Source organism: Centruroides sculpturatus, unplaced genomic scaffold (genome assembly GCF_000671375.1).
Source record: "Centruroides sculpturatus isolate CEXI.00-Female unplaced genomic scaffold, Cexi_2.0 scaffold1098, whole genome shotgun sequence".
In the NCBI taxonomy this organism is placed as follows: Eukaryota; Metazoa; Arthropoda; class Arachnida; order Scorpiones; family Buthidae; genus Centruroides; species Centruroides sculpturatus.
In genome coordinates this window covers 232,715-257,868 of record NW_019385403.1, presented here as the reverse complement: position 1 = coordinate 257,868, position 25,154 = coordinate 232,715, and the positions used below count along the sequence as shown (strand labels likewise).

General features: G+C 35.7%; 1 protein-coding gene and 1 long non-coding RNA gene across 2 annotated transcripts in view; one reads left to right on the top strand and one right to left on the bottom strand.

Annotated features, from left to right (window-relative positions):
- Positions 1-5,986: 5,986 nt before the first annotated feature.
- On the bottom strand, positions 5,987-7,354 carry LOC111638580. Its single transcript, XR_002758894.1, has 2 exons — positions 7,297-7,354; positions 5,987-6,480 (listed from the first exon to the last, which is right to left on the bottom strand). It is a non-coding gene; the product is annotated as an uncharacterized LOC111638580 (long non-coding RNA).
- A 14,492-nt stretch (positions 7,355-21,846) lies between these two features.
- LOC111638584 (transcriptional enhancer factor TEF-3-like) overlaps positions 21,847-25,154 on the top strand; it is a 40,034-nt gene continuing 36,726 nt past the window's right edge. The window contains exon 1 of the mRNA XM_023384313.1: positions 21,847-21,940. Within this exon, the coding sequence (XP_023240081.1) occupies positions 21,847-21,940 (94 nt within the window). The remainder of the gene's footprint in view (positions 21,941-25,154) is intronic.

Below are 25,154 nucleotides of genomic sequence, written 5' to 3'. Positions count from 1 at the left end.
AAAAAACTGTAACTAACTAACTATAACTAAAAGTGAATTATTATTTTACATAAATAATAATAAATTTAATCAGGTACATACATTTATTTATTATTATTTGATAAGTATATTATATAAAATCACAGAAATCATTTCAATACATGCATAAATTACATTTCCTAAAAATAAATAATTACAATATAATTAACAATAAAGAAAATTTAAATTATTCTACAATAATTTCTAACTAAATTTAATGGGATATTTGTTGCGATAAATCTTCAGCAATTTTTTCAAAATTTGGTTCCCCACGTTGTTAAATAGAGATTATAATTGTGTGCTGACCTTGAAAGTAATGGCTGCGAATTTATAATGTCAGAACAATACATAAATCTTTCAATTTTTGTAACAAATGGCACGTCTAAATTTGCTAAATATCAAGTAATGCGCGCAAGCAGTGACACGCATTGCATGGTGAGGGTACGATCCAGGCCTCGTTATGCCTAATACCAGTTGTCCAGTAAAAACAAGAAAAGCCCCAATCTTATCGAGCAATAATTAATGTTCGGTTAAACCGTAATTTTACTAGACTACAGGTTCACTCAGCACTAACGGCACAAACAGACAGGCAAATCAAGTGGATAAACAAGTTGTTTAGACTGTTAAAAGGGAAATCGGTGTTCACACTGGGATATTTTAAAGCAAGTTTTTGTCGTTTCTTGTTTCTTGTATTAATAATTTACAGCAAATTGATTAACATACGCTATTTTATAATGAAAGTTAGATGTATCCCTACGATTTACGCTTGTACCCCTAGGGATACATGTACCCCCGGTTGAGAACCACTGACATAGACCAAGGTGCATAGTCTCTTTTCCGAGGTGCTCTTCTCATTTGAGAGATCAACTTGAAAAAGATGTGGTTATTGGACTGCAATTTAAAAAATCGTAGCCCTATAAATTCTTACCGTAGTCTTTGTGTTTGTCTTTCCTTAATCTCGAGGACGGAGTTAGATACCTAAATTCAAGACCATACATAGAAAGCTTAGGAGCAGAAGATCACGATTAACTATATATGAATTTCTGATTCCAACCAGAAGTCACGTTATTTCAATTCAAAACTTTTTCCATGAAAGTAATTAAATAGATGCAGTGGCGTACCGTGGGTGTCAGCCGCCCGGGGCGGAGAAAAATTTCGGCTCCCCTTATTTAGGTATTTCAATTTAAAAGACCAAAATTCAGTTTTGTCACAGAACAAGCAATGAAAAATTCGGTGGTAGTGCAGCAACCTGTTTAAAATAGTTCTATTGGATATCAGTGGTGTATATGAACGCGAATGAATCGTGCAAGCAAAAAACAAAAAAAAAATCAACAGGTTTCGCAGGATTTCCTTGGATGAAAAATTTCTACTTCACCCGGACGGCGAGCCGATTCCCGGACTGTCCAGACGATAGCACTATCGTAGGCGCGATGCAAGTATAGATTAAGATGTTTTAAATTTGAAATTTTTACAAGATATTATTATTATTTATTGTGAAATTTTGCCGCCCCCTAAAAAGTGCCGCCCGGGGCGGGCCGCCCCTGCCGCCCCCACTACGGTACGACGCTGAATAGGTGACTAGCTCGACTCCATTGCTAACGGGAAACTATGATGTATAGGGATAAGACACTATTGTATAGTACCAATTTCATATGGAGAACATATATTTTAAATTAAATAAATTAAAAATATGAAGAAAACTTGCAGCCCGCATTGTGACGATATCACAATAAATAATTGCTCGTACTGATAAGAATATTGTAATTGAATCCAAGATGAAGACATTATTTTGTTCATTAGATCAAGAATGTGCTGTTTCTAATTGTGAAAATTTGGGATTTAGTCTATGCTCACATTGTTTCAATTCTTCTGTGTATTTTTGATCATTTTGAAATACGAGTATTTGTCAATGATTTTTACTCTAATTTTGACCAATAAATCTATAAAAATCACTTATTTCTATGTCTTTTAGTTACCTCTATCTAAGTTATTGTGAATAATTTTTATATCACTGTATTCCTTGTTTAATTCTGTGTCAATGAACTATATTTTATAGAGGAGTAGAATGTCTCAAAATACTTAGTTGTTAGTTGAACTTTCTATCTATTTTTACGGGCTTTCCACCAGCGCCCCACATTTTTATTTTTGATCTAATAATACCAAGAATACTGTTAAAACTGATAAAAATTATTTTTTGCTTTTTAGTTTATTTGTAAATAAAAACATTTGTTTAAATTTAAAAAAAAAATTAATTTCTACTTTTAGTTTTCCCGGCTGTTATGTATACATAACAAGAGAAAGTGTTAAAATTGTGTCAAATTTGAGCCTTCTGGATTTTTGCAAAACACGTTTTCACACCCCATGTGCTATATTTCGACAGGAGTCGAACTTAATGAAGATTTTAATTGTTATTATCATTTACAATTTTTTATAAAACTCATCACTACCTTCAAAATTAAGCTTTTTGCAATTTTATAAAAATTAAAAATATAGAATGTTTTCATAACAAAATATTACAACAGATGGCGTCATACGCAATTTTATTTATTATGATTAATAACATAACGGTTATTTTTTAAATAATATTTTTTAAATCTCTTGACAGTCGGAAAAGTTACGCAATTCATTGCTAGACATTTTAGTTTTATATACGGAATACTGAGCCCATTCGTGAAGCCACTGAACACTGGTCGTGGGTTCGTGCTTCGCCAACAGGCTGGCCACGTGAGTTTTCCGGGTTTTTTCCAAGTTAGTAACACGTATACAATTACCAGTTTCCCACAAAAGACCTCCCGGAAAACATCCCCCATTGGCAGATTGCCCATAGAAATGAAACCAAACCAATATGGAACACTAAATTATCGAAATTTTTTTTGGTTTAGCATTTAATTGGGAAGGAGATGAAAATTGAGTTACAAGATTTTATGTAGACAGTAAGAGTAAAATGTGGCAAGGAGTTAACGCTTTTGAACGCGTTTAGTCAAGGTCTATAAACACAATGTCAGGACACTAATGTTCCTTGGGAAGCCGCCATATTGATTCCTTAGTTTCAAGGTCGTGGTATAGATTTCATGCTCTGTACATGCGTTAAAATTCACGTTCCTTCGAGTTCAAGCCATGGAATTGTTTTTATAATTTCAAATAGAGTATCTTTTCGTTTAGAGGTTACTATGACATATAATTAAAGACTTTAACTAAATAGGTTTAAAAAAAGCTATGTCAATGATTAATATGAAACAGTACAAGAATAAATTTATTTAGTTTTAAAATGCAAAATGAGAGAAATTTGGAGATGCTTGTTAAAATAGAAATACAGTATATTTAATTTTCTATGCTCACCTGCATTTTTGATTTACACAAACTGCAAACAGGAGCATCAGAATAAACATATTCTATTTATTATATGCAGTTGTCATTCCTTTCTATCATTTCTTTACTGAAGATTTTGGGCATTATAGTACAGTACATCGGTAGATTTTACTTACAAACTGTAAAGCAAATACATCATCTGTGTTTTACTGTTCAGTTTTCGATGAATATTGCTGTTTATGCAAAAGATTTACCCACACGTTTAAAATTTACCAAATATTTTTAACTAGAAACATAATTTAAAACAAATGGATGACATATCAACATTTATTTATGATATTTACAGTAATTTACACATTTATTTTTATGATCAGCAGAAATAATTTTCTCTTGTCCACTCTTTTAACTTCAAATCGTGACTCCTGAAAATGTATCGAAAAGATTCAGTTACGTTACATCATAAAAGTTATTGCAAACACTTCATAAATTTATATTTTCAACGTTATTTTATCCACTAACCCCATACATCTTCGAATTCTCAGTTATTTACACTTGGCTCTTCTGCAATATTGAAGCCATTTAATTCTCCTGGTTTTGTTAGCGAGAAAACGAAACAATCTTACGCCTTTTACTGACAAAATTTTACAATTTGGTGCCTAACACCAAACCATTTAAAACCAAAATAGTTTTAAAAAAATCTAGTTAATTGAGATCGAAAAATGAAACAGAGTCAAATTCGCTCTATAAACATCGTATACACTACAACAAAGGGAACCAATAGGGCGACTACTGCAATGCATCACGGTATTATGTCCAGACATTCTTCTTTCGTTCGGTTTATATGGAGATTCTGGCCGTGAATCGGCTTTTTCTCCGAATGTCCAGACCTTATGTTTATAGACTTTGGTTTATTAACTCGCGTGTGGCGCCATCTCTTGTCAGATTTTATTTACAAATATTAATTTTTCTCTAATTTCATGGTAACTGTTAAAACTGTTTGCAAACTAAAAAAAGAAATAATGTATTGTTATCGAGAATAACATATGTATACAAAATTTCAAATAGATCGAAAAACGGGAAGTGGATGAAAATTGACTTAAAAGATTTTATCTGGATACAAACAAACAGACACAAAATTAATAAAAAGCGTATAAAAATCCTCTTAATGTCCATAGTGCAAAAAGAGAAAAACTCTGCAAATATATTAAAAACATTTTTTTACGTTTATTCGAAGGTGAAACAATGATTTTATATTGTACATACAATATTCTCTATTTTTCTCTACGGAGAATTAGTTCTTGAGCCATACAATTTCACGAGTCGAATCTCCAAAATTTCCTCTAAAGAATGTTAATTGTCTATATTTTACTCATTTGAATCATCATTATATTTTGAATCTGTCCTCGTTTTGTCCCGAAATATCGAGCCTTCGTTTAATAGTGTTTAAACATTAAAGATAACAATAAATAAACGATAATTTTTATGTTAGTTTTATATTTATCCAATATTGACAGGTACTTTCAATGTAACATTTCATCGTATATTATTGTTCTATAGTCTCTATTTAGCGTTTCCCCCTCTTCTTATAGAATTGTTTCTAGAAAGAGAATTAATGATGTCTCTTGTACTAATTAACATATTAATATTTTTCGTCACCTCGCACATAATTTATTTTTGGCTATCGAATGTGTCGCTTGAATCACACTAACTTCATCTTTTACCGCATTACGTCATAAAGGATGGACAATTACTTGTACAATCGAGAAAAAATATGGTATTTGTGTCCTCAGTCACATTATTCATTCCATAATTAGAATAATTAGGCTCCATTTCACGTATTCCGAATACCTATCGTGATATCCAGATATTATGCTATATTATATTCTGTTTATTGAAAGAATCAACTTTGGTATCATGAGCATCAGTCATTGATCGCTTGGTTGTGGAAAGTTACTTCCTCATTTGTTAAACATGTCACTGCCTTTATAAACAGTATTATGAGAGCTTCACGTTCTGGTATTGGAATAAGAGGAAGTTCGCTATAGTAGTTGTTAAATGTATGATTCTTTACAGTTAATACACTCCATAAAAAATTAACACAGTTAATGGAAAAGTCGTTCCGCCATCTAGTGAGAGAAAAAATAATATGTCAGGCAGTGTGTCAATTTTAAGCGTAAAGTACTGACATCATTAAGGAATGTGCTGATTGGTTTAACTGAAGCGACATCACGCGTGACGTTACTCTCAAGTTGATTCTTTTCATAATTGCTTTAATATAAAACGGTAATTTGGTTATACAATATTCTGACTGGTAAAATATCGAAGTTATCGTCGAAAATCTTTCCAAATAAAGAAAATTTTACATTTTTCTTTTAATAATAAAACTTGAAATTTTGCCAATAATTAAATAAATTAAAATGCTTATAAAGAATGCTTGCTTAACTCAATTGTGATTAAATTTTTAATGAGCTTTAATGTTTTCTTCTAATTTTTCGAGAGATGTGTCAACATTAATTACTATTTTCGTGTTAAGAATTTGAGAAGTTAATGAAGACAAATTAATCTCTTGTCAAAAATTTTCGCGTTAAAAATTAAAAACATTTGTTAATGTAACGTATTTTTTCTTATATTTTGCGTAAAAAAATGGACAGAGTCGCAATTACAAAAATTTAATTCATCACATTTTATTCATCTCGTAAACAAAATAATTTAGTAACTCTAATACAATCGGACAATTACATAATGATTTTTATTCTGGCACTACGACTTTCATCTCGAAATTTTGCTTAAATCAATTCTACTACAACTATAATTTATCAAAAATTATTAAAATCCAAACTTTTATATAAATTTTCCGGGTAATGGTCCGAATTCCGTTCACTAAAAAAACATATTTAAATAATTAAACGACTATAGTCGCGAGGAGGAATTGATTCAAATTCTAACAATTTTCTACATTAATTTGTAAAAAAACTTTTCTACGTAAAAATTTTGATCATTTCTCTTCTTTTCCCGCGTCTTTTCCGTGGCATTCGCCTTTGTCCGTGACGTGAGAGTCATCTCCGTGCGAACATTCCTTCGTACACGTCTCGCTCTTAACATCCACGCTTCCTTCCTTCTGAGTATCTTCGACTGACTTCTCCTCCGCCAGGCCTGCAAAAAATTTGGGTCAAATTCGAAGGAAACTTTATCCTCCACAATAATTAACACCGTAAAAACTTCGCGAGTCATCCAAGGTCGCGGAGTCGACGCTCTCCGAACCAGAACAGGAGCATTGACTGACCGAGTACTTCGTAAATTGAGAACCCAGACAGTGATGACATTAAACAGAAGGGAACCATTTTCTCGTATACTGTTTCCACTATGTTAAAAATGCCAGAGCGCAAGAAAACAAAAAACAAGCGTCAAAAAATAAGCACTCCGAAACTCGCATACTATTCGACTTAACTGTTTAAATTTTTTTGTACCAGTCTTCTAAATTGATTTTTAGTGCCATTAAGGGAAATTCACACGCTATAAAAGCATAAAAATTAAAGAAAAAAGGAAGAAAAATCGCAACAAGCTACAGAAGAAAAAAGCGACCTAAATAATGCAGACAGATCATTTGAACACGTCAAGGGATGATTAACTTTCCGTTAGATTACCGAAAGGAAATGAGTCAGAATCATAAAATCAGGAAGTCGAGACAAAATTTAATTTGCGACGGATTGTAACACTTCCTATTTATCTTCAATGAGAGAAAACGTTAAAAAGAGTACGTAAGTATTGTATATACGCGCACAAAACTATCAAATTTAAATAAATGATATGAAATTCATTTTTTTTAAATTATTTAAAATAAAAATTAAAGTCATAGAGCTGCGATAAGTAACAGAAATTTGAATTTTACGTGCGTTTAAACTTGTTTAAAATTCAAATTACCGTTAGGAGAGGGAAAGGCGCTATAAAGAAAGGAATTTTATAACGTACCTGGGGTAGCTGCCTGTTGGTCACTCATTTCCAAAATACAAATCTAAATGAACTCCTCTTGTTAAAGTAATCGACTGCTTCTACTCTTTCTGATTTATATAAAACCGCGCTCCGATCGCCACGCCTCCCGACGGTACTAAATCGAACTAAAAAACCGTACCATACGTAATTGTGGTTTTTATCATAAACTAGCTGCAAGGACCCGCTTCGCTGGGTTTTTATTTGTGGGCAAAAAGTAACGATAGTGAAGATTAAGATAATTACATTATAGACAATCTTACCCGTTTTCACAGAATGCAAGAATTAGGTCCCCCGTTTCCAGACTAATTAGAGAATTTTTACGTCCAGTCAAACGAACTATTTTCAATTTGATCAATTTTCTGGAACGTTTACAATCGTTCTATAATCGAACCAATTCGAATNCTGAGACTTGGTGCTACTACCACATACAAACACCATTCATGTGCGATGTGTAGTTTTGGCTGAAAAGTGAAATATAGGGACACACACGTCCATTTATATATATGTATATAATTTATATAATTTAATATAAATTATATATATAATTATATTTATATAATTTATATAAATATAATTTTGGTTTTTAATTTCGATTTTAAAATGTTAAAATTATATTTTAAACAGTTTAAAATAAATTCATACGACACAGAATAATCTACGATAAATGTTCATAAATTTCGTAATGTTTTACGGAAAAATATATGTTCTAATGAAACAAAGTCATAAATTTTCCCGAAATTTTGAATATTTTTCGAAATTTTCAGTGTTCGAAAGATATTTTTACAAATTATTCTAAATTGTTTAAGAAAAACCCACGCCTGTTTTGTGTAAATACTTTCCATTCCTTCCACCCGCGAGGAGGATCGCTTTTGGCGTTAATCAAAACAAAAACCTTCAAAAACTTCATCGAACACATTTAATAATTTTAAATTATGTTTTTAAAATATATAAAATAAAAACCTAAAAATGGCGAGGCCAAATCGAGCTTCTTTTTGTACATAAAAATGACAAATTTTAATTTAAGCCTGCTCGATTGTTTCGTCCGAATTCACTTCTAATCAGCATCTTTAGACATATAAATTACACACAAAAGTTTAGTCTACAAACGGACATTTTTACTAGATGGTGATGGTTGGCAGACATAAACAGTACCATCTTTCATCGTCGCCTTCCAATCGTATAGAATTTTCCATCTGATTGCCATTATTGTAAAGAGAGGAGAAAAAAGAAAATTCATTCGTCTCATTAAAATTACAAATAACCGACCTTGTATCATTGTTACAATGATTAACTTCTTTTTGTTTCCATTGCAATTATTCCTGTATTTAGTTAACATTTATTTAAATTAACAGAAAATATTTCGTCTAAGTTTAATTATTTATCATCATTAAACATAACGATTATAATTTAACTAACTCAAAAATGTCTGTGTAAGATAAACTAGTATACACGAAAACACTTAAATATGACGAAAAATTATAATTATTTTTTAATAATATTCGATAGATTAAATTTAAAACATTTATTACAAAAGAATATAGACTTTTTAATTAAAATTTTATAAATTTTCCCGCTTCGTTCTTTAGTAAAGTGATTCATTTTAAATGTAACTTGCAAGTCATTCAATGACTGATATTAACTCGAATTTGAAATTCCTTTATAATTGATCGTGAGATAATTTTTACAAAGACACACCTAACTTCCCCAAAGACGTGACCTTCGTATAGTGACGCGTATAATCGAGTACACGTACACTTCCGGTCGAAGCATGTCCCATTATAAAACGGTAGTACGGTAATCTAGTTCTCGGAATGTGTAAAAAAGCCCGCGAAAATCTTCGTTCGACTTTCACGTGCGGTCGAATGGGTACACAAGCCGATTATTGTTCCACCCCGGGATGAAGGATTGTCGAATGGCTCCTCTCGAATTATCAGAACGATGACTGATTTGTGGGGACGAGTAATGCGATATGATAAGATAGGAGATTCGAAGAAACCCGTCTAAGAAATTATACAAGTGTTTGAATAATTTGATAATTTTTACGATTAGATTTCCGATTCGAAACTAAGGCGTTAACTCGAATTTAAATTTAGTTTCGTTCTTTATTTTTCTAGTTTATTTACTAATTATAAACGTATCTTTGTTAATTCTATTTAGCAGACGTTACACACTTTAACGATGATTTATCTAATTATAATTACTGTTCAGTTTACATTATTTAATTGAATATAACCTATATTTTAGAGCAAAGTCATAATCTATGACTAAAGTTTCGATGAATAAAAATGTTTAGAATATTTTCAGATAAAGAAACCTCAATGTAATGTTACGAGGGGATTTTTCTTCCCAAATTTCTTATGAATTATCAGTTAGAAATTTAATTATTCCTAATTTTCAAATTATAGACAGTTATTTTTATAAATTTAATATAAGATTTTATCAAATTATTTTAATAAATTTGCCAATTTTATTGTAATTATTTTGAGTTTCCCGAGTATAATAAGCTTACTACAAGTTGAGAGAAATATCATTATTCAAGAAAAATAATAATAATAATAATAAGTGTGAAAATTATTCTAAGCTTTTTCTATTAAACTTTTTTATACAATTTGGAGTTTAAGTTTCTAGAATTTATATATTTTAGTTAAAATTAAAGAGAAAGCAATCGAATCCTACACGGAGCAAGCGAGAAACTATAGGAAGACGAAAGAAGATGAAAAAATGACCTTGTATAAACGTTAAATACAAATGTGTAGGCCTAATTACAATTTGTTATTATGAACAATAACAACAATTAATTTATTATTAAACATTTTATTGATTTTCTGCCAAATTTCGATCGAAAATATCCTGAAACAGTACACTTAAAAAATAACCTATTTATTGTTTTATCCCCCTTCGAAAACAATTTAAACAGCGATAAAATTTCAGAATTTCGTCAGTTTTCGAATAAATACATCGTACTTTAGGTTTAAATTTAACATAAATATTTTCATTATAATTCTTTTAATTTGACGATAAAAATCAAAAAATAGTTTTATTTTTCTTCCCAGTAATTCGACACGAGATTGGATCAAAAGCCCACTCTGTCCCTCGCCCTTTCCGAACTAATGTAAAGAATCTGACGTTATAAATAAACTGTATAATGCCTCTTGTGTAATCGAATTGTGAAAGTGAACCAGTCGATGACAGAAATGCCACTTTTCTATTTATCTTCCATTCAAAGAAAAAAATGACTCCCTCTCCGTAGGTACCGACTAGTGACATTGTGTACAATTCACATGGCACGTCTCCTAGTCTCGATTTATATAATATAATTTATAAAATAACATCTTGTAAATATTGATAAATAAAAATTTAGTTTATAAATTACACACTAGAGTCGGAAAGGAGTTTTTCTTCCCGATTTCTAAAATGTTTCTTTTATTCTCAATCAATGATGAAGAAAGAGAAGAAACAGTTTAGAATAAATATTAAGTATTAAAATCGTAAATTTGTCAAAGATCTCATCGCTAAAATCGCAACTAGAAAACTATCTCAAACATTCAAAATAAAATTTAAATAATTCGGAATCTAGTGGTTCAAAATGAGCAAATTATGCCCGGAAGTATAGTATAATCGCCCTGCAATACTTAAAATCGACTTTAACTAACGTAACGTATATTGATATAATTCTCGATCATCTTTTAAAATTTATATTTAAATCATCCGTCTATAAATTATTTTAGACCAAAATTTCAAATCTTGTATAACTTGATGTACAATACACCTTAAGTGTAAATTAAGCCAAATGGCATGAACTGTACAGCATAATAGGCCTACATTCTATTATCTGATAGAAAGAAAATTATGTATATATAATTAAAATTTTCTATCACATTATAGAATTAATCCCTAATGCCTAGTGAATATGATTTATGTTTTGTGGCATTTGAAATAATTAAATTCTGGAAATTAATCTATCAAATTTATACATTTATTTCCATAAGCCTGGGTTCGGATCTCGTTCGTTGTTATATTTTGGGGGTGGTAAAAGGCGTTGCACTCCATACGATTAAAATAACAAAAGCTAAATTATTAATTGACATTATGAAGTATCTATTTTATTCTAAAAAATCGAGGCAGGAGAAAGGAAGTTTTGATATTTTACAGATAAGACAACCTTATCTTTCAACTACATTAAAATTATCATCCATCGTCGATGCACATATAACTACTTAAAAATTCCGAAGGTGGACAACCACTACTGTAAACGGACAGTTATTTGTGAAGGAGCACAGATCGGTGGTTATTATCAACGATTATCGCCCTCCTTTGTAGTAGAAACAGTCATTTATCTAAATCCCAACACTCTTTATCTCTTCTCTCGTATTTAAACGAAACAAGGGACGGCAGCTGCGCTTCCTTTCCTATCCAAAACGAATTTCGAAATTAGGTCACATGATATTTATTATAATTTATTGACTTGCTTAACTTTTATTCCATATAAATGGACCTATTTGCGAAATNATCAACAAGTTTGTTAAAATTTTCATCAATTTATACGAATTTGATTTCATAATGATGAATGATAGGTTCTTGAATGCCAATACTACTTAGTTTAAAATTACAGGAGTGGATTTAGCCTTATCCAGACCTTAAGCTATGCTTTGTAAAAATCTTTTTTCTTCTCTCGGATAAATATCGAAGCCCGAGGCCTTAAGAGACAATTTTCTTTATTTATTAGGTTATAGTTTCATAGCAAATTCTGCCAGTGATTAAACGAAAAGTTTCTTCAGTGTATAATAATTTCTCTAAAGGTTTATAAGAATATTGATTGGCTAATTTTTGTATATTCGAGTCGAAAATTAGAAGAAATGTCTCGGATCGGATATATTTATTGTCTCGTGAATTTTCTTTTTTCATATTCGGGACGAGATTGGATAGATGTTCGCGGTTCGTCAATCCAAACGATTATTGTCCTTTTCAATTTCGTAGCAAGAAGAAAGGCAGGACGAACCCGGTTTTTAAAAAAATTGCAAATCATATTGAAAAGCTTTTTGGCTGTATTACTGTGATAAAAATCATAAGTTACTTAATTACAACTAATGAACCAAGCTTACTATACTCGCATAGTATTTAATTAACTCATTCTGGAATGGATTTCGTCATTACTGGTCTTATCAAAAAGACAGAGTGTACGGCTAACATAGCAATAATTATTATTAGAATTATAAGTCATATCTAAGTCGGTAAGTATACAATACTAATACGAGTACAAGAAAAGAACCATGGAAATAATCTTTTCGTCTGTCTATTCACATATTAAGAAACATTATGAAAAAAGGCCATGAATTAATTGTATAATTTTAAAATCTTATTATATTCACTTAAGTAATGCGAAATTATAGGGTAATGAGAATGAGTCTTTTTACCCATAGCTGCAACTGCATTTTTATATGGAACTAGCGGAATGTAAACAATACGGCAACACTCGGAGACAACGTGTGTGGATATATTTCAAATTATATATTAAACAATGGGTCGATATTGCTTTGTGTTCTATTGCAAATACAAAGAGAAAAATTATAATAATGAAAAGAAAATTGTCTTTAACAAGTTTTCGGTAGAAACCAAATTAAGAAAAGTAGATTTCGTGGTTGAAGATTGGAAGAAAGGGATGACAAGTCTGTGATTTCAGCAGTTTAAAGTTTTATAGTTTAAGCTGTGACTTTATTTGTTTTACCATAGATAAAAAAACACGTTAAAAAAGATATTACAGTATTTTATTTTTATTATTTTGTTAATTTAAGCGATAAATAGACCGATTATTTTAATCATGTGGAACTTCGAAACGTCATTCCAATGTTATCCTGTAGCCTGCGCCTCTAGCTCTCAGCAAAGGAAATGCTTGTGAGCAAGCAATATGGAATGTTAGGATACGCTGCTTGACTTTAATAAAAATAATTTATTTTTCACTCGAAATTTTGTTTAAATAATACAAATATAATTTTAAATATCTACGTCTATTATCCCATTTGTTATTATTACGAAAAAATATTCCACAATATAAAATTCGCGTGACGTCAGTTTTGTGGTACTTTTAATTGTAATTTTGTTCTATTAAATATTTCGTTGTATAAATTAATATATGTACAATCAATAATAAACTCGATTAGTCTATAGCATTAACCCGCCATCTTGAATTAGTATTAACACAGGAGGCATGGCTAGAGATTTAATACTGTACGCAATTTAATAGTGTAAAAATAGTTAATTTAAATTCTACAAGCGAGGAAAAATTAAAGTTAAATTTGAGAAAATCGAGAGATAAATTTGTAATCTCATTTGTATAGATAATAAGTCATTTTTAATTACGAAATCGTTTTGGTTACACTTATGCAAACGAAAACATTTTTCACTTTTACGAAGAACTTTTCTAATTAGTGAGGAAGTGAAATTAGTCTCCGATTCGTTAAAATTCGAAAAGGAAATCTGTTTAGTTGTTGAGTTGACAAAAATCCCGCTTTTATTAATTGTGTATTTAATGCCGCTATCGGTTACTACGAACTGAATAATGTATGAGCAGAAACTGGTTTTAATTCAATTTAATTCAAAAAATGAGTCACGTGAATGTTTGTGACTCTTAATTTTGAAATTATTCACGTGCTCTGCGTTTTATCTACTGTTAAATGTGCTGCCATCTGTTGATAAAACTTTCAACTTTTTAAAATAATTATTTTATCTTTAAATATATTTTCGCTCGATAAATGATTTACTTTTATTTTGGATGTCAAATTTTAAGAATTTAATCATTACGATTTCTATTTATATCCATTCTACTTGGATATTATTGCTAAAAACGATGCTGGATAAGTCATAAAATGTTCTAGGAAACATTCTTTACGAGATGAATAATTTATTCCCATGATATCCGGTTTCTGTGTTGTTTAAAATTTCGCAGAAAATTACCGGATGTATTAAAATTTAAAAAAGATGACTAATTTACGTATTATAGGTAACACCGGCCAGCTGCTTCGGCCTTTCGTTTTATAATTCTATTTTTTAAATCCAGATGGCGTAAGATAAGAACGGCAGCATTTTGAAAATATTGTTTGAATGCTTGACGATAAAAATATTTCGGGTTTATTTGTGAGCAAATAATATTGACCAATCAAGTTATTCATTTTTTATTAACACTCCAATAAATTTAATTCTTAAAAAAATAATTCCTTTAAAAATGTCAGCGCCCATTCAAAAATTTAATAAGTTAATGTACTGTACAGTACAGGTAACCCCCGTATAACACGGCACTTCTATAGCACGGATTCACTCTAACACGGTTCGAGAATTGGGACCATCCCCGTATAACACGGTACTGTTATAGCACGGATTCACTCTGACACGGTCCGAGAATTGGGTTAAACCCTCGTACAACATGAAATGTAATAAATTTTTACATACTTAAGAAAAAATAGTTCACGTGAACTATTAGTACATAAGTATGTAAATTTTCTTTTCTCGTCTTCTGTCGATACACATGGTCCTTCTCGAAACTTGTTTCAATGTTGCCAGATCTCGACGCTTCTGCTTCTGATGTTACTAGATGTTTTTCCCTTATTCCATACTTGCTTTATTCTTCATAAGTGCTTAGCACCATATAAGGAAATTTATAAAGATCTTTTAACTAGAAGCAAGCAATCTAAAATTACATACTTTTTGCAAAAGGTAGAGCATGGATCTGAAGATAATGCAGAAAAATACTCAGAGGATAAGGATAACTTGCCAAAAAGAAAACGCTCTCGGTTAATAGTGCTTTTAGTTATGACGAAGAAAACATTGTTTAATTTATATTAATATGTATCACTTTAAAAATTTTAATGAAGATATTTATCTTAATTATGAAAATATAATAGTATGTTTTTTAACTTTTGGAACCTAACCCTCCTTTTCATACAAGTTCTTTGTTTCGTATAACACGGATTCACATAACACAGCAATTTTTTGGAACGTAACTCCCGTGTTATACGGGGTTACCTGTACGTTTTTTAAAACTCTTTTCGTCTTGTATGCAGCAGATCTTTTTCCCATACCCATCGTGGGTGCGACGAAGCCATAACGAAACTGCCAGGTGGTGAGGGACGGAACCTGACATATTCCGTGACAAACTGTCCATAAAAAATTCCTAGGGAGTTGCTCACCTGGATTCGATCCTGGACTTCACAGCGGTACACTGATGCGTTAACTGCTTCGGCCATCCGTATGATATTTGATACTATGATTTAAAAAAGTTTTACAAGTACAAAATTCCGTAATTTGAGTTTATTTTATTAAAAAATAAAATAAATCGACCATAGACATAAGTGGATTTGTTGATGTTTCGGCAAATTATCTTAGTAAATAAATAAATATACATACATACATGCATACTATGGCGTAAATTTTTCTCTGTAATTTCACCCGAAACGAGTTTTTTACAAAATAACAAGTTGAATACGGGTAGACATTTTAAAATCGCAATAACAATTAAAATCGTTGAGCGCTTGATCACAAACTAATTTAAACAGAGAGAGAGTCACTTCTCAATGCATTAAAAATTACTGGTAATCACATATTTAAAAGTATTAATATTAAATTGTATAAATACAGGTATTTATTTTCAATAATTGATATTCCCATCCACAGATGTCGCTATGTCATAAAAGTTTCGGTTATTTACAGAAACAGCATGTAGCAACATCCATTGGCTTAAAATCAAAATTTAATTATAGCTATTAAACTTTTAAATAAACATATAAATTAAGTCTTAAAAATGGCGTCGTAATTTAAATATAAAGCTACGTCACGAATCGTCTCGAAAATCGCTTAGACACAATTTTCCAGATTTCTTAGTAAGGACGTTTTAAGAACAGTTTAAAAAAAGGCTTAAAAATATCCAAAAATATTTTCGTGACTCGTTTCTTCCCAAATTAGAGGATGGTTTCTTAGTTAATGTCGTTGCAAAGAAATACATAAATCAGATAAAATTCTCGTGGCAAATTTTCGCTCGTGCCAAATTACTTCTAATAATCGGTTAACCTTTTAAAAAAGTAGGCTAAAGTAACTTGGAACTCGGAATCGGTTTTTTTCTTTTTATATAAAAGAATCGTCATTTATGCAAATGTGGCAACTGCATTTTCTTCGCGTTGTTTTTGATACCATTCGGAAAAATGTTTAAAATAACTGTAATTAAAAAGCTTTCGATAGCGTTAGGACAATGAAAAAATAAAAATAAGAACTAATTATTTTAATTCGAAACACTCTTACCAGATGGCGTTAGTGACGAAAAACCCAACGACGGACCCCCCTCGATCGTATTTTGTTTCTCGAGGGTTTGATAATAGAAGATTAAGTCTTATCTTCGTCGTATCCGTTACGTCGTAAGACTCAACAAAATCCGGTCGATGACGCATCCTTACCAACGTTTTTGTTTGGTCGATAATAACTTTTGGCAGATAAATTAACCGCTTTTTATCCGGCGATTAACTTTTATCTTCCATCTTTTGCATTGTCTGTTAACCGTCGATCGCTTACTTTAATCTCCCCGACCAATAACCGGCTCCGTTACGCATCACGTGATCATAATGGTCTAGTTATTAATTCGAACGAGTGTTAATTACGATGATAGGTGGCAACGATCGACGGCTTTAGAAATATCGAAATTTACGACTCGTTAACGTTCGCATGTCGAGTGGAACCATAAAAACCTTTAGAGAAAGTAACACGGGAGCTAGGTTTTTAGTAAAAGGAGATATAAATCTGAATTTCCAAGCCTTTCCGGTTTTTAGGGCAGGATGCGAGCGACCACCTACGGTCCGGGAGTTGGCATTTTACGTTTTTAAAAATAAGAACGTGACAAAGAAATAGCGACCCACAAACCACAGTTTTGTCACTTATTAACAGTTTTGTAGGGAGGTTTTGCAATGTGCCACCGGTGCGAATGGTGGTTCCTTTGTGGCTGCGAAATAATCCGATCGGATCTCTGTAGGGTTTGCTGATATTATCAAGGAAATAATCATGATTTATTTATGAAGAATATCAGTCGGAGAAACAACGAGAAATAACCTGTTTGTCCAGCACAGCCCCAGGCAAAAGACAAGGTTAGAAACCCCGACGCTCCGCTTCGACGTTACACACCAACAACACAAGAAAAAAAAAAAAAAAAAAAACAATAAGGGGTAGACGCAAATCGCAACTGGAACAATTTTTTCAAAGAAAACAATGAGTCTGATGCGACGACCAGGTTATAATTAGTAACGAGAAAGTCGAGAAATAGGCCAAGGTGCGGCCGATCTTACGAGCATTTTTATTTGTCGTCCCGTCATCTAATCCCACAAAGGATGTCCAAAAATAATTTTTTCCAGAAAACACCTCCCTCCCGTCTTTCGCTTCTTCCTTTATTCGAAATCTTATTATTATTTTTTTCCCTTTCTTCACCCCGTGTAACGACGTGTTGCATTATAATCGTACAAATCGATTAATCGAGGACGGTAATAGTTTCGGGTCGTTTCTTCGAAAAACTTTTAAAAATGGTGACTCACGGTTCGTCCGACTCATTATCGGCCGGGTAGGGAAAGTGGGGAGAGGAGCTCGCACGTGCAAAGATATCTACACCTGCGCCGTATGACGTCATTCGAGGCGGAGAGCTACCCACGTGACCGGACGAGGCGGTCGACGACGGAAACGCGTTGCTGTTGTCAAGCGCTTCGATACTTTCCCCTTTTCGAAAACAAACACACGCGCGGTTTGACAGAAAAATGGCGTCAAATATCAGTCTTTTGATCGAATCCCCGTAAAATATTTAAATCTAGAAAATTTTCTCGGTGCGTCGAAAGGATAAAGCGTAGAAAGAGACCGCTTTCGAGCAATTTTTTTCAACAAAAGAGGGGGGTTTTGTTTTGACTTTTCCAGAAGAGTTTATATAGGAAAAGCAGAGTAAGGAGGGTGCGCTTGTATTATTAATTAGTTTTAAAAACTTCCGGAAGAGGATGTTAGTTCGGAATTCGCTGTATCGATTGGCCAAGATTTTCTAAATTCTCGATCGTGAGAAACGATCGTTCGTACGTCTGTCGGTAGGTAGAGTAAATATTTAAAGAAAAACGCGCGAGTAATTGTAATGTAAACGTTGGAACAGAAGTGGGTATGCGTCGGTGGCGAGTCGACTACGTAAATAGACCGTTTACGTTTGAAGTCGGGCTATTAAAAGCATTAAAAGTAGTCGGGTGGCGGAGGGGTTATTAATAAGTTCGGGGTTGGAAGTAGCCCGCAGACAGAACCACGCGATTACTATGATTTCTACCATTGTATGTAAAACTTCGATTGTCTTCCGATAGGGGCCAACCCTGGGAATTTTCGACTTCGCAGCCGCCAATTATACGATACTAATTTTTTTTGTCTCTTACCCCCCACGGGATTTCCTTTCTTTTTTTAGTTCCCTTTTTTGTCTCGGACGCAGAGAAACTCTTCCCTTCTTTTCATAAGTTTCCTGGAAAGTGGGCAAAGACCCGTTTTACGTCATTATTATTTATTTTCGTCCCTTCGATTTTTAGGAAATCCGGAGTTTTATTTCTTTAATTCATCCCTCCGCCTTCTACCAAACACCCGAAAACACATTTAATACTCCACTTTTTTTCAAGTTAATTGTATAGTAATTAATTTTAATAACATTTTAGTGTTTTCCCCTACCCTCCATAAAACTGGAGCATATATTTAAGGGCGTTCGAATTTAATGACGTCATTAATTCGTTCGAACGTAACCGAAACGTCATCGATATCGTTCGAGTCAAGTGATGTCGCTCAGTGCCATCGTTTCGAATTTTCTAAATTCCATTTACATGTTTACCGTTGTTAATTTTTTCTATTTTTGATCTCGAGACGATTTTAATCGATATTTTTTGAAAAATTACTTTATTAATTCGATTACGACTTTATTGGGATTAAGTGTCATTTTTGTTGTCGTCGGAGGTAGAATTTTCATCAATCAAGTTATTATGCCCTTTGGCCTTTTTCTTTGTTTTTTGGTCGTTTAAAATGGAATCGATATTCGTGACTCGAAACCACATTAACAGTCGTTTAGCTCTAGTTTTACGGTTTGCAATTGGTTTTCTTTTTTAGAAGTGTCCGATTTTTATTCGATTTAATTTATACTTCGATTGATCGTAATCGTGTTGCGTTTAACTGTACTTAACAATGCGTAATGCGGGGTGAGGAGTGAAGATACTTTAGAGTTGTCCAGGAAACAAATTTATTGAAAAGTTCGACGCAAAAATGATATCTGTATACAGAATTTGCCACTATTCCTTTAAGAATGAAGCATTTTACCGAAGATGCTGAGTTTCAGATTCGCAAGAAATTATTATTATTATTATTATTTTTTCTTTCTTTTTTTTGGAGATTTCCTTTATATTCCCCAGAAAAAAGCTGGAAAACGTGTTCAAAAAACTGTTCTCAACAGATATTTCGAATAAAATTACAAACGAAAATGTTGAATTAATAAAAGAAAAGAAGTAAATTAGAGTGGAGAAAATGGCGGACAATTCGAGTCTTATTAGCGAAACGACAAAAGCAAAGCATCGATTTAAAGAAGTGAATTTCGGGACTTAATTAATATTCAAAGGGTATAAACAACGTGACCGGTCGAAACGAAGCAATTAAAGTGGCGATTTTGTGGTCCGGATGCCGGATACTCGGAGCGAGACGTAACAAAACAAAAGAGTCTTTTCTTCTCGACCGAAACCATTTTGTGCGGTTTATTTAGATTCGAGAGAAAAGACATTCCCGACGTTCCATCCACTCGCGGGGACGCTGCAATCGTTACATACCACGCATACCACTTTCTGCTCGCTCGTCATACGACCGATTCGTGCACGTGCAAATACGCCAACCTCATTAATGGAACGGACCGGATCTCCGTAGGGATATAAAAATGATGTCGAATAATTGCTGCGGGCGGGAAATGCCGTTTTCTAAATAAGAGGAGAGACGTTTTCCGGCCGGGACTCGTGACGTCACGTGCCATATTTCGCACCACCCAAAATTTCGGATTCGGACGAAGGTTTTTTGGGCCATTGGATTTTGGGCTTGTCGCCGATCGCTTCGAATGCAAATCGCGATTAAAACGTTTAATAAGTCGAAGCGACGTTTTCTCGGATAATATCTCTCGAGACTGGCACCGACGCCATCTTGTTTTTTTCCTCTCTTCGAAAAATATCCAAAATTTGCGCCTAGAACTTTAGTCATCGATTAATTCGGTCGCCATTTAATCGAATTACACGTTACGTATCGAAAGTCGCGCTCCGCTGACACTAAACAGAATCATTCGCCATTCTTTTAACATCTACTTTTGTTTTTTACGCTTTGAATTACACACATAATACAGTTTTGTGCCGAAAAGACATAAAAGGATTAAAATATATCAAAAATTTCTCGAACCCTTCGCACTATAACAATAATCTCCTGTCTATTTAAGTTAGAAGATCTCTACTTCGACTTTCCTAAAATACGTTTTCGGATTCAATTTATCTCGATATAATGCACTCGGCCAATGGTAATGCCAATTAAAATTATAGTCCCATCATTCAGAATTTACAAGAAATGACGATTGCAAAGGGAGCAATGTAGATCTTACGCAATGTAGCCTAGTGTACAGTACGTCGAGAGCGTGAAGTTGACGACATACTACAAGATTAGGTGTACCTATTGTTATTATTTTCGCAAGAACAAGTTTTTAACAAATTTGTAAAGATTTTATTCTAAGATAAATTATGTAAATAAAGGTAAAATGTTCGATTAGAAAGGTTGCGTTCTATTTGCATCGTTCGTCGTTAAGTTGGTCGTTGTTTAATTGAACGATACCCGAAGAGGAGTAAGAGAATATCCAGTTCATAACTCGAGTCGCATTAATTATTGTTCGGAAACACGATTCTCTTCTATCCAGAGACCGCGGAAACCCGGAAAAACGTTCGACATTTTTTTTTGTTTTGAATATATCGACGGAATTAACATTAAACCGGCGTCTTCGTAATAAAGGATCGGTTGACGTCCGGAAATACAGAAAATCGCGTAGTTTTTAGCGTAAAAATTCATTATTTCGCATTGTTTTTTGATAGCATGCGACAACGTTATGGTAGAGTCGCGAACTATACGCCAAAGTTAGCGCTAAGATCTGTGAGCATCGTCGCTAGGGGTTAACTTTGGAAATACGGAACATGCTGGAAAAAGAGCCTATTTAGAGGGGACGAACGAGAGAGAAAGAGAAAGAGAGAGTGATAGTTTGGATGGGCGAGTAAAAAAGAAAAAAATGAAATAAAAATAAAAAAAAGTCAAACAATAGCGAGATACGGGCGAGGACCGGTTTAGAATGTCGGGACGTTAGAGGTCACGCACCGATACACCTGCGTTAGAAAGGCGTCGTAGCAGCGGGTCAGCCGTGGCGACACGGTGGACGGTGGCGAGAGTGGTGCGCGTACCCGCTCGGGAGGTGTCGACTCGACGCGAATATAATTATTTATCATGATATCTACGGATAGTGCGGTCGACGGATGCGATCTGGCCAATATGGAGCGCCTGTACTTCGCACGCGCTTACAAACTATCCTCACCCACAGGTAAGACGCCACGTTATTCCGAGCACAGAGATAGTAAGGGAGGGTTTTAAACTCGACAGCTGCCAGTATCGTTCGACAAGTGAGTTTCGGTCCCCCCACGGGTTCACAATACGTTGCCAGGTGCGAGGAGGGAAATAGCCGAAGGGGGACTCTTTCGGTTTTTTACGTCAGGAATGCATCCGGAGGGGAGACGGAAATAGTCGGAAAGTACTTTCGTAAAAAAATCTCCATTGGTAAACAAACGAAGTGGGAGCGTTTGCCGGGCGATTAATTTTTAATTAGGAGTCTCAACGACCGTTACAAAATCGAGATAATGCGGATAATTAATCGATAGTTTTAGCGTTATCGATCGTCGATCGGAAAGAATTTTCGATCCTTTTACGTAAGAAGAAGATCGAGTAAACATTCGTGCCGTTCAGTTTCGCGGAATCTCGTAAAATATGCAAACTTACGTCACGAATTAAATTTTCGTCGCGTGCAAATTCTCTTTTGTGCGCGAGCGTCCTCTTGTGGATCTTTTTAAAAAAGGGACCTCCAAATCCCATTTTGCATAAGTCCTACTCGGACCAGACGACACTTCTTACTATTTTCCGGATTGAATTTCTAAGTTGTTTTTATTCCTCGTAATTCGTTTAGGATAACATTGTTTATCGACGCGGGCGCGTGGAATATTCTCTAGTCCGAAAAAATAAATAAACGGTTTCCCCGGTGACGTCGAGTTTCGTCACTTCCCGCGCTGACGTCAGTTCCCGTCTGTCAGACAAACCGTTAACAGAGGGACGTTAATGGCCTCGGCGCGGGGAGGGAGAAGCAACTTTCGGGGTCTTCCGGCGCTAGGAAGGGATTCGAGAAGCGGTAACACAATACGTCCCGGCGACAGCTGTCCCGTATTCGACGGCCACGCGTTCAACAAGTTCCGCGGGGTCGAAGGTTAGCCATGCGGATTCCGGGGCCGAGGGCCGCGCCGCGTGGCGCGGCATGTATAGCGCTATCGGCGGGCGACCGAGGGTAGTAAGAGCCGGAGAAGGGAGTCCGATGGGTCCAGGGGATGTCGGCCCGTCCGAGAACGGTTCGGAAGATCGAGCAGGCCGAAAAAAAGGCGCGCGTACGGAACGGGGTGGATTTCTATCGGCCCCGACCACTTCCACCAATGGCGCGAGGCAACCGGGGGCACGCGCCAGGTAGCTAGCGGACGTGACGTGTAAGTTCTCCCCACCCATGCGCGGCGGGGATGCGCGACGGCTACCTACGTTGTAGAGATTCTTTGTGTCATAGTTTACATACCAAGAAGCAGACCGAGGGGGATATTCGCCGGAGAAAACCGTCCAAAATAGGGTCGAATCGGACCGAATATCGTGTCACGTTCTGAGGGTGAGTGAGTTTCGGTGTCGGCGCGACGTCGGAGGCGTTTGGACGTCGATCCTCCTCCGAAAAACGGCCGAGAATGGAAGCAATGCCGCCAGATATGCCTCGAATCGCGCGCATAGTTGGCGTGTTTCGGCACTCGCTTCCGCGCGGGACGCTTTCGGACGCGGGCCGTTTCCGGGCCGGAAGCGGGTCTCGGGGGCTAGTCGGGGGGCCCACTGGCGCCCCGTCGGGCCCTTCCTTTGGCCGGGCTCCGGCTCGACTCGGAGCTAACCTCGGGCCCGGCGGTCTCGGGGTCCGACCGCCGGACGGTCCCGGCCGGACCTCGCGCCCCGTCGTCCGGTACCGGCCGACGGCGCGTCGGCTGGCCACTCGCTTCCGATGACCAGGTGTCGCGCGCCGGCGTCGCTTAGCAACCGGCTGTTTACGTTTTCGATCGAACGCCACTTTTGCCTAGCGACGCCGGCCATCCGACCTCCCCCCGGCCGGAGTTCTTTGTTCGCGCATAGTTGCAATAGTTTGGGTCGTCGTCGCGTCCGCCATCTTGGACACTTGTTGTCGCGCTTCGGGCTTCGCGTTCGGGTCGTTTCTGTTGGCCGCGCCCGCTACCTTTCCGCCGATTCGCCATTTTCTTCGTCTCCTGGCTTATGGGGTGGCCTTTTCCGAGGGAGAGGGGCGTGCGTCGACCACGGGACGCTTCTCTAACGCCTCCCAGTCGCTAAATCGAGGAAGAGAGCAACATTTCGGGCGCCGGAAACTGGTTCCCTTCTGTCGACAGGGACGTTTGATCGTCGGCCGAGTAAATACGACCCCGAACTGAAAAAATCGGCCGCGGAACAGGAGAATGCATTCTATATAATAATTTTTTTTGGTCCCGAACCGGTACCTCGAAGAAAGAGCCTCGTCCCGCAGTCGAGCCACGCTAATTTCGGGTCTTGCCGAGTCAGCAACAGAAACGCTTTTTCTCTTCCCTCGTCGGATACAAAAATAATTTCCCGGCAACTTCGAACGTCGATCTTCACAATTAGCGTTTGGCGTTTTTAATTGTCGTCGACCTCTTTATCGATTCTCTCCCCCGCTAATTGTCGCCTCGATTGTTTACGTATCCGACGACGTTTCCGAGACTATTGATTACGTAAATGTTTCGTTTTTCGATTCCGCGCGACGGACGGAACGTGCCATTGGACGCTTTCGAAAATTTGAAAGTCGGACGTCCAATGGGGCGACTCGACACGAAATCACCCGGCCAACATCTGCCGGCTATCGGCTTTCGAAGTTAATACGAGACGCGAGACGTTTCCACGTTCGACGCGACCCGAGCGCGGCATCTGCCGGAGGTCGAACCATCCGAAAAGTATATATTTTTTTCTCCCCTTGCTCTTTTTTTTGTTTCGTGCAGTTCTAGAGTTACGCGCTTTAAACGAGCGCGTCGCAACGGCCAAAGTTTGGTCTCGAGTCGTGACGTATTCACCCCTTACAGCGCCAATGACCGTTTGCCAGTTCGGTTTACTTCTGTTCTCCGCATCGCGTCGCCCCTCGTTCTCCAGAAAGTGTTATTATTCGCCAAATAGACTGCGCCAAGTTCATGTATTCTTCGGTTTCTCCGTTTTTCCTTTCCGTGTCGGTCCTTCCTCCGCGAATAAGTTTGACACCGTCTCCTGTCAGCATCCAAAAATCTGTTTTCGGGACCGGAAAAGCCTATTTGGAGTCGCGCGATCCGAAGCCAACTCATTCGATTGACAAAAAAAGAACAGACGGCATCCATTTTGGTATAGGGTTAGTAGGTTGGCGCGATGGAGGAACGACTGGTCTGGTCCCCAAGTAACAGAATTCTGGGGGGACCGGCGGG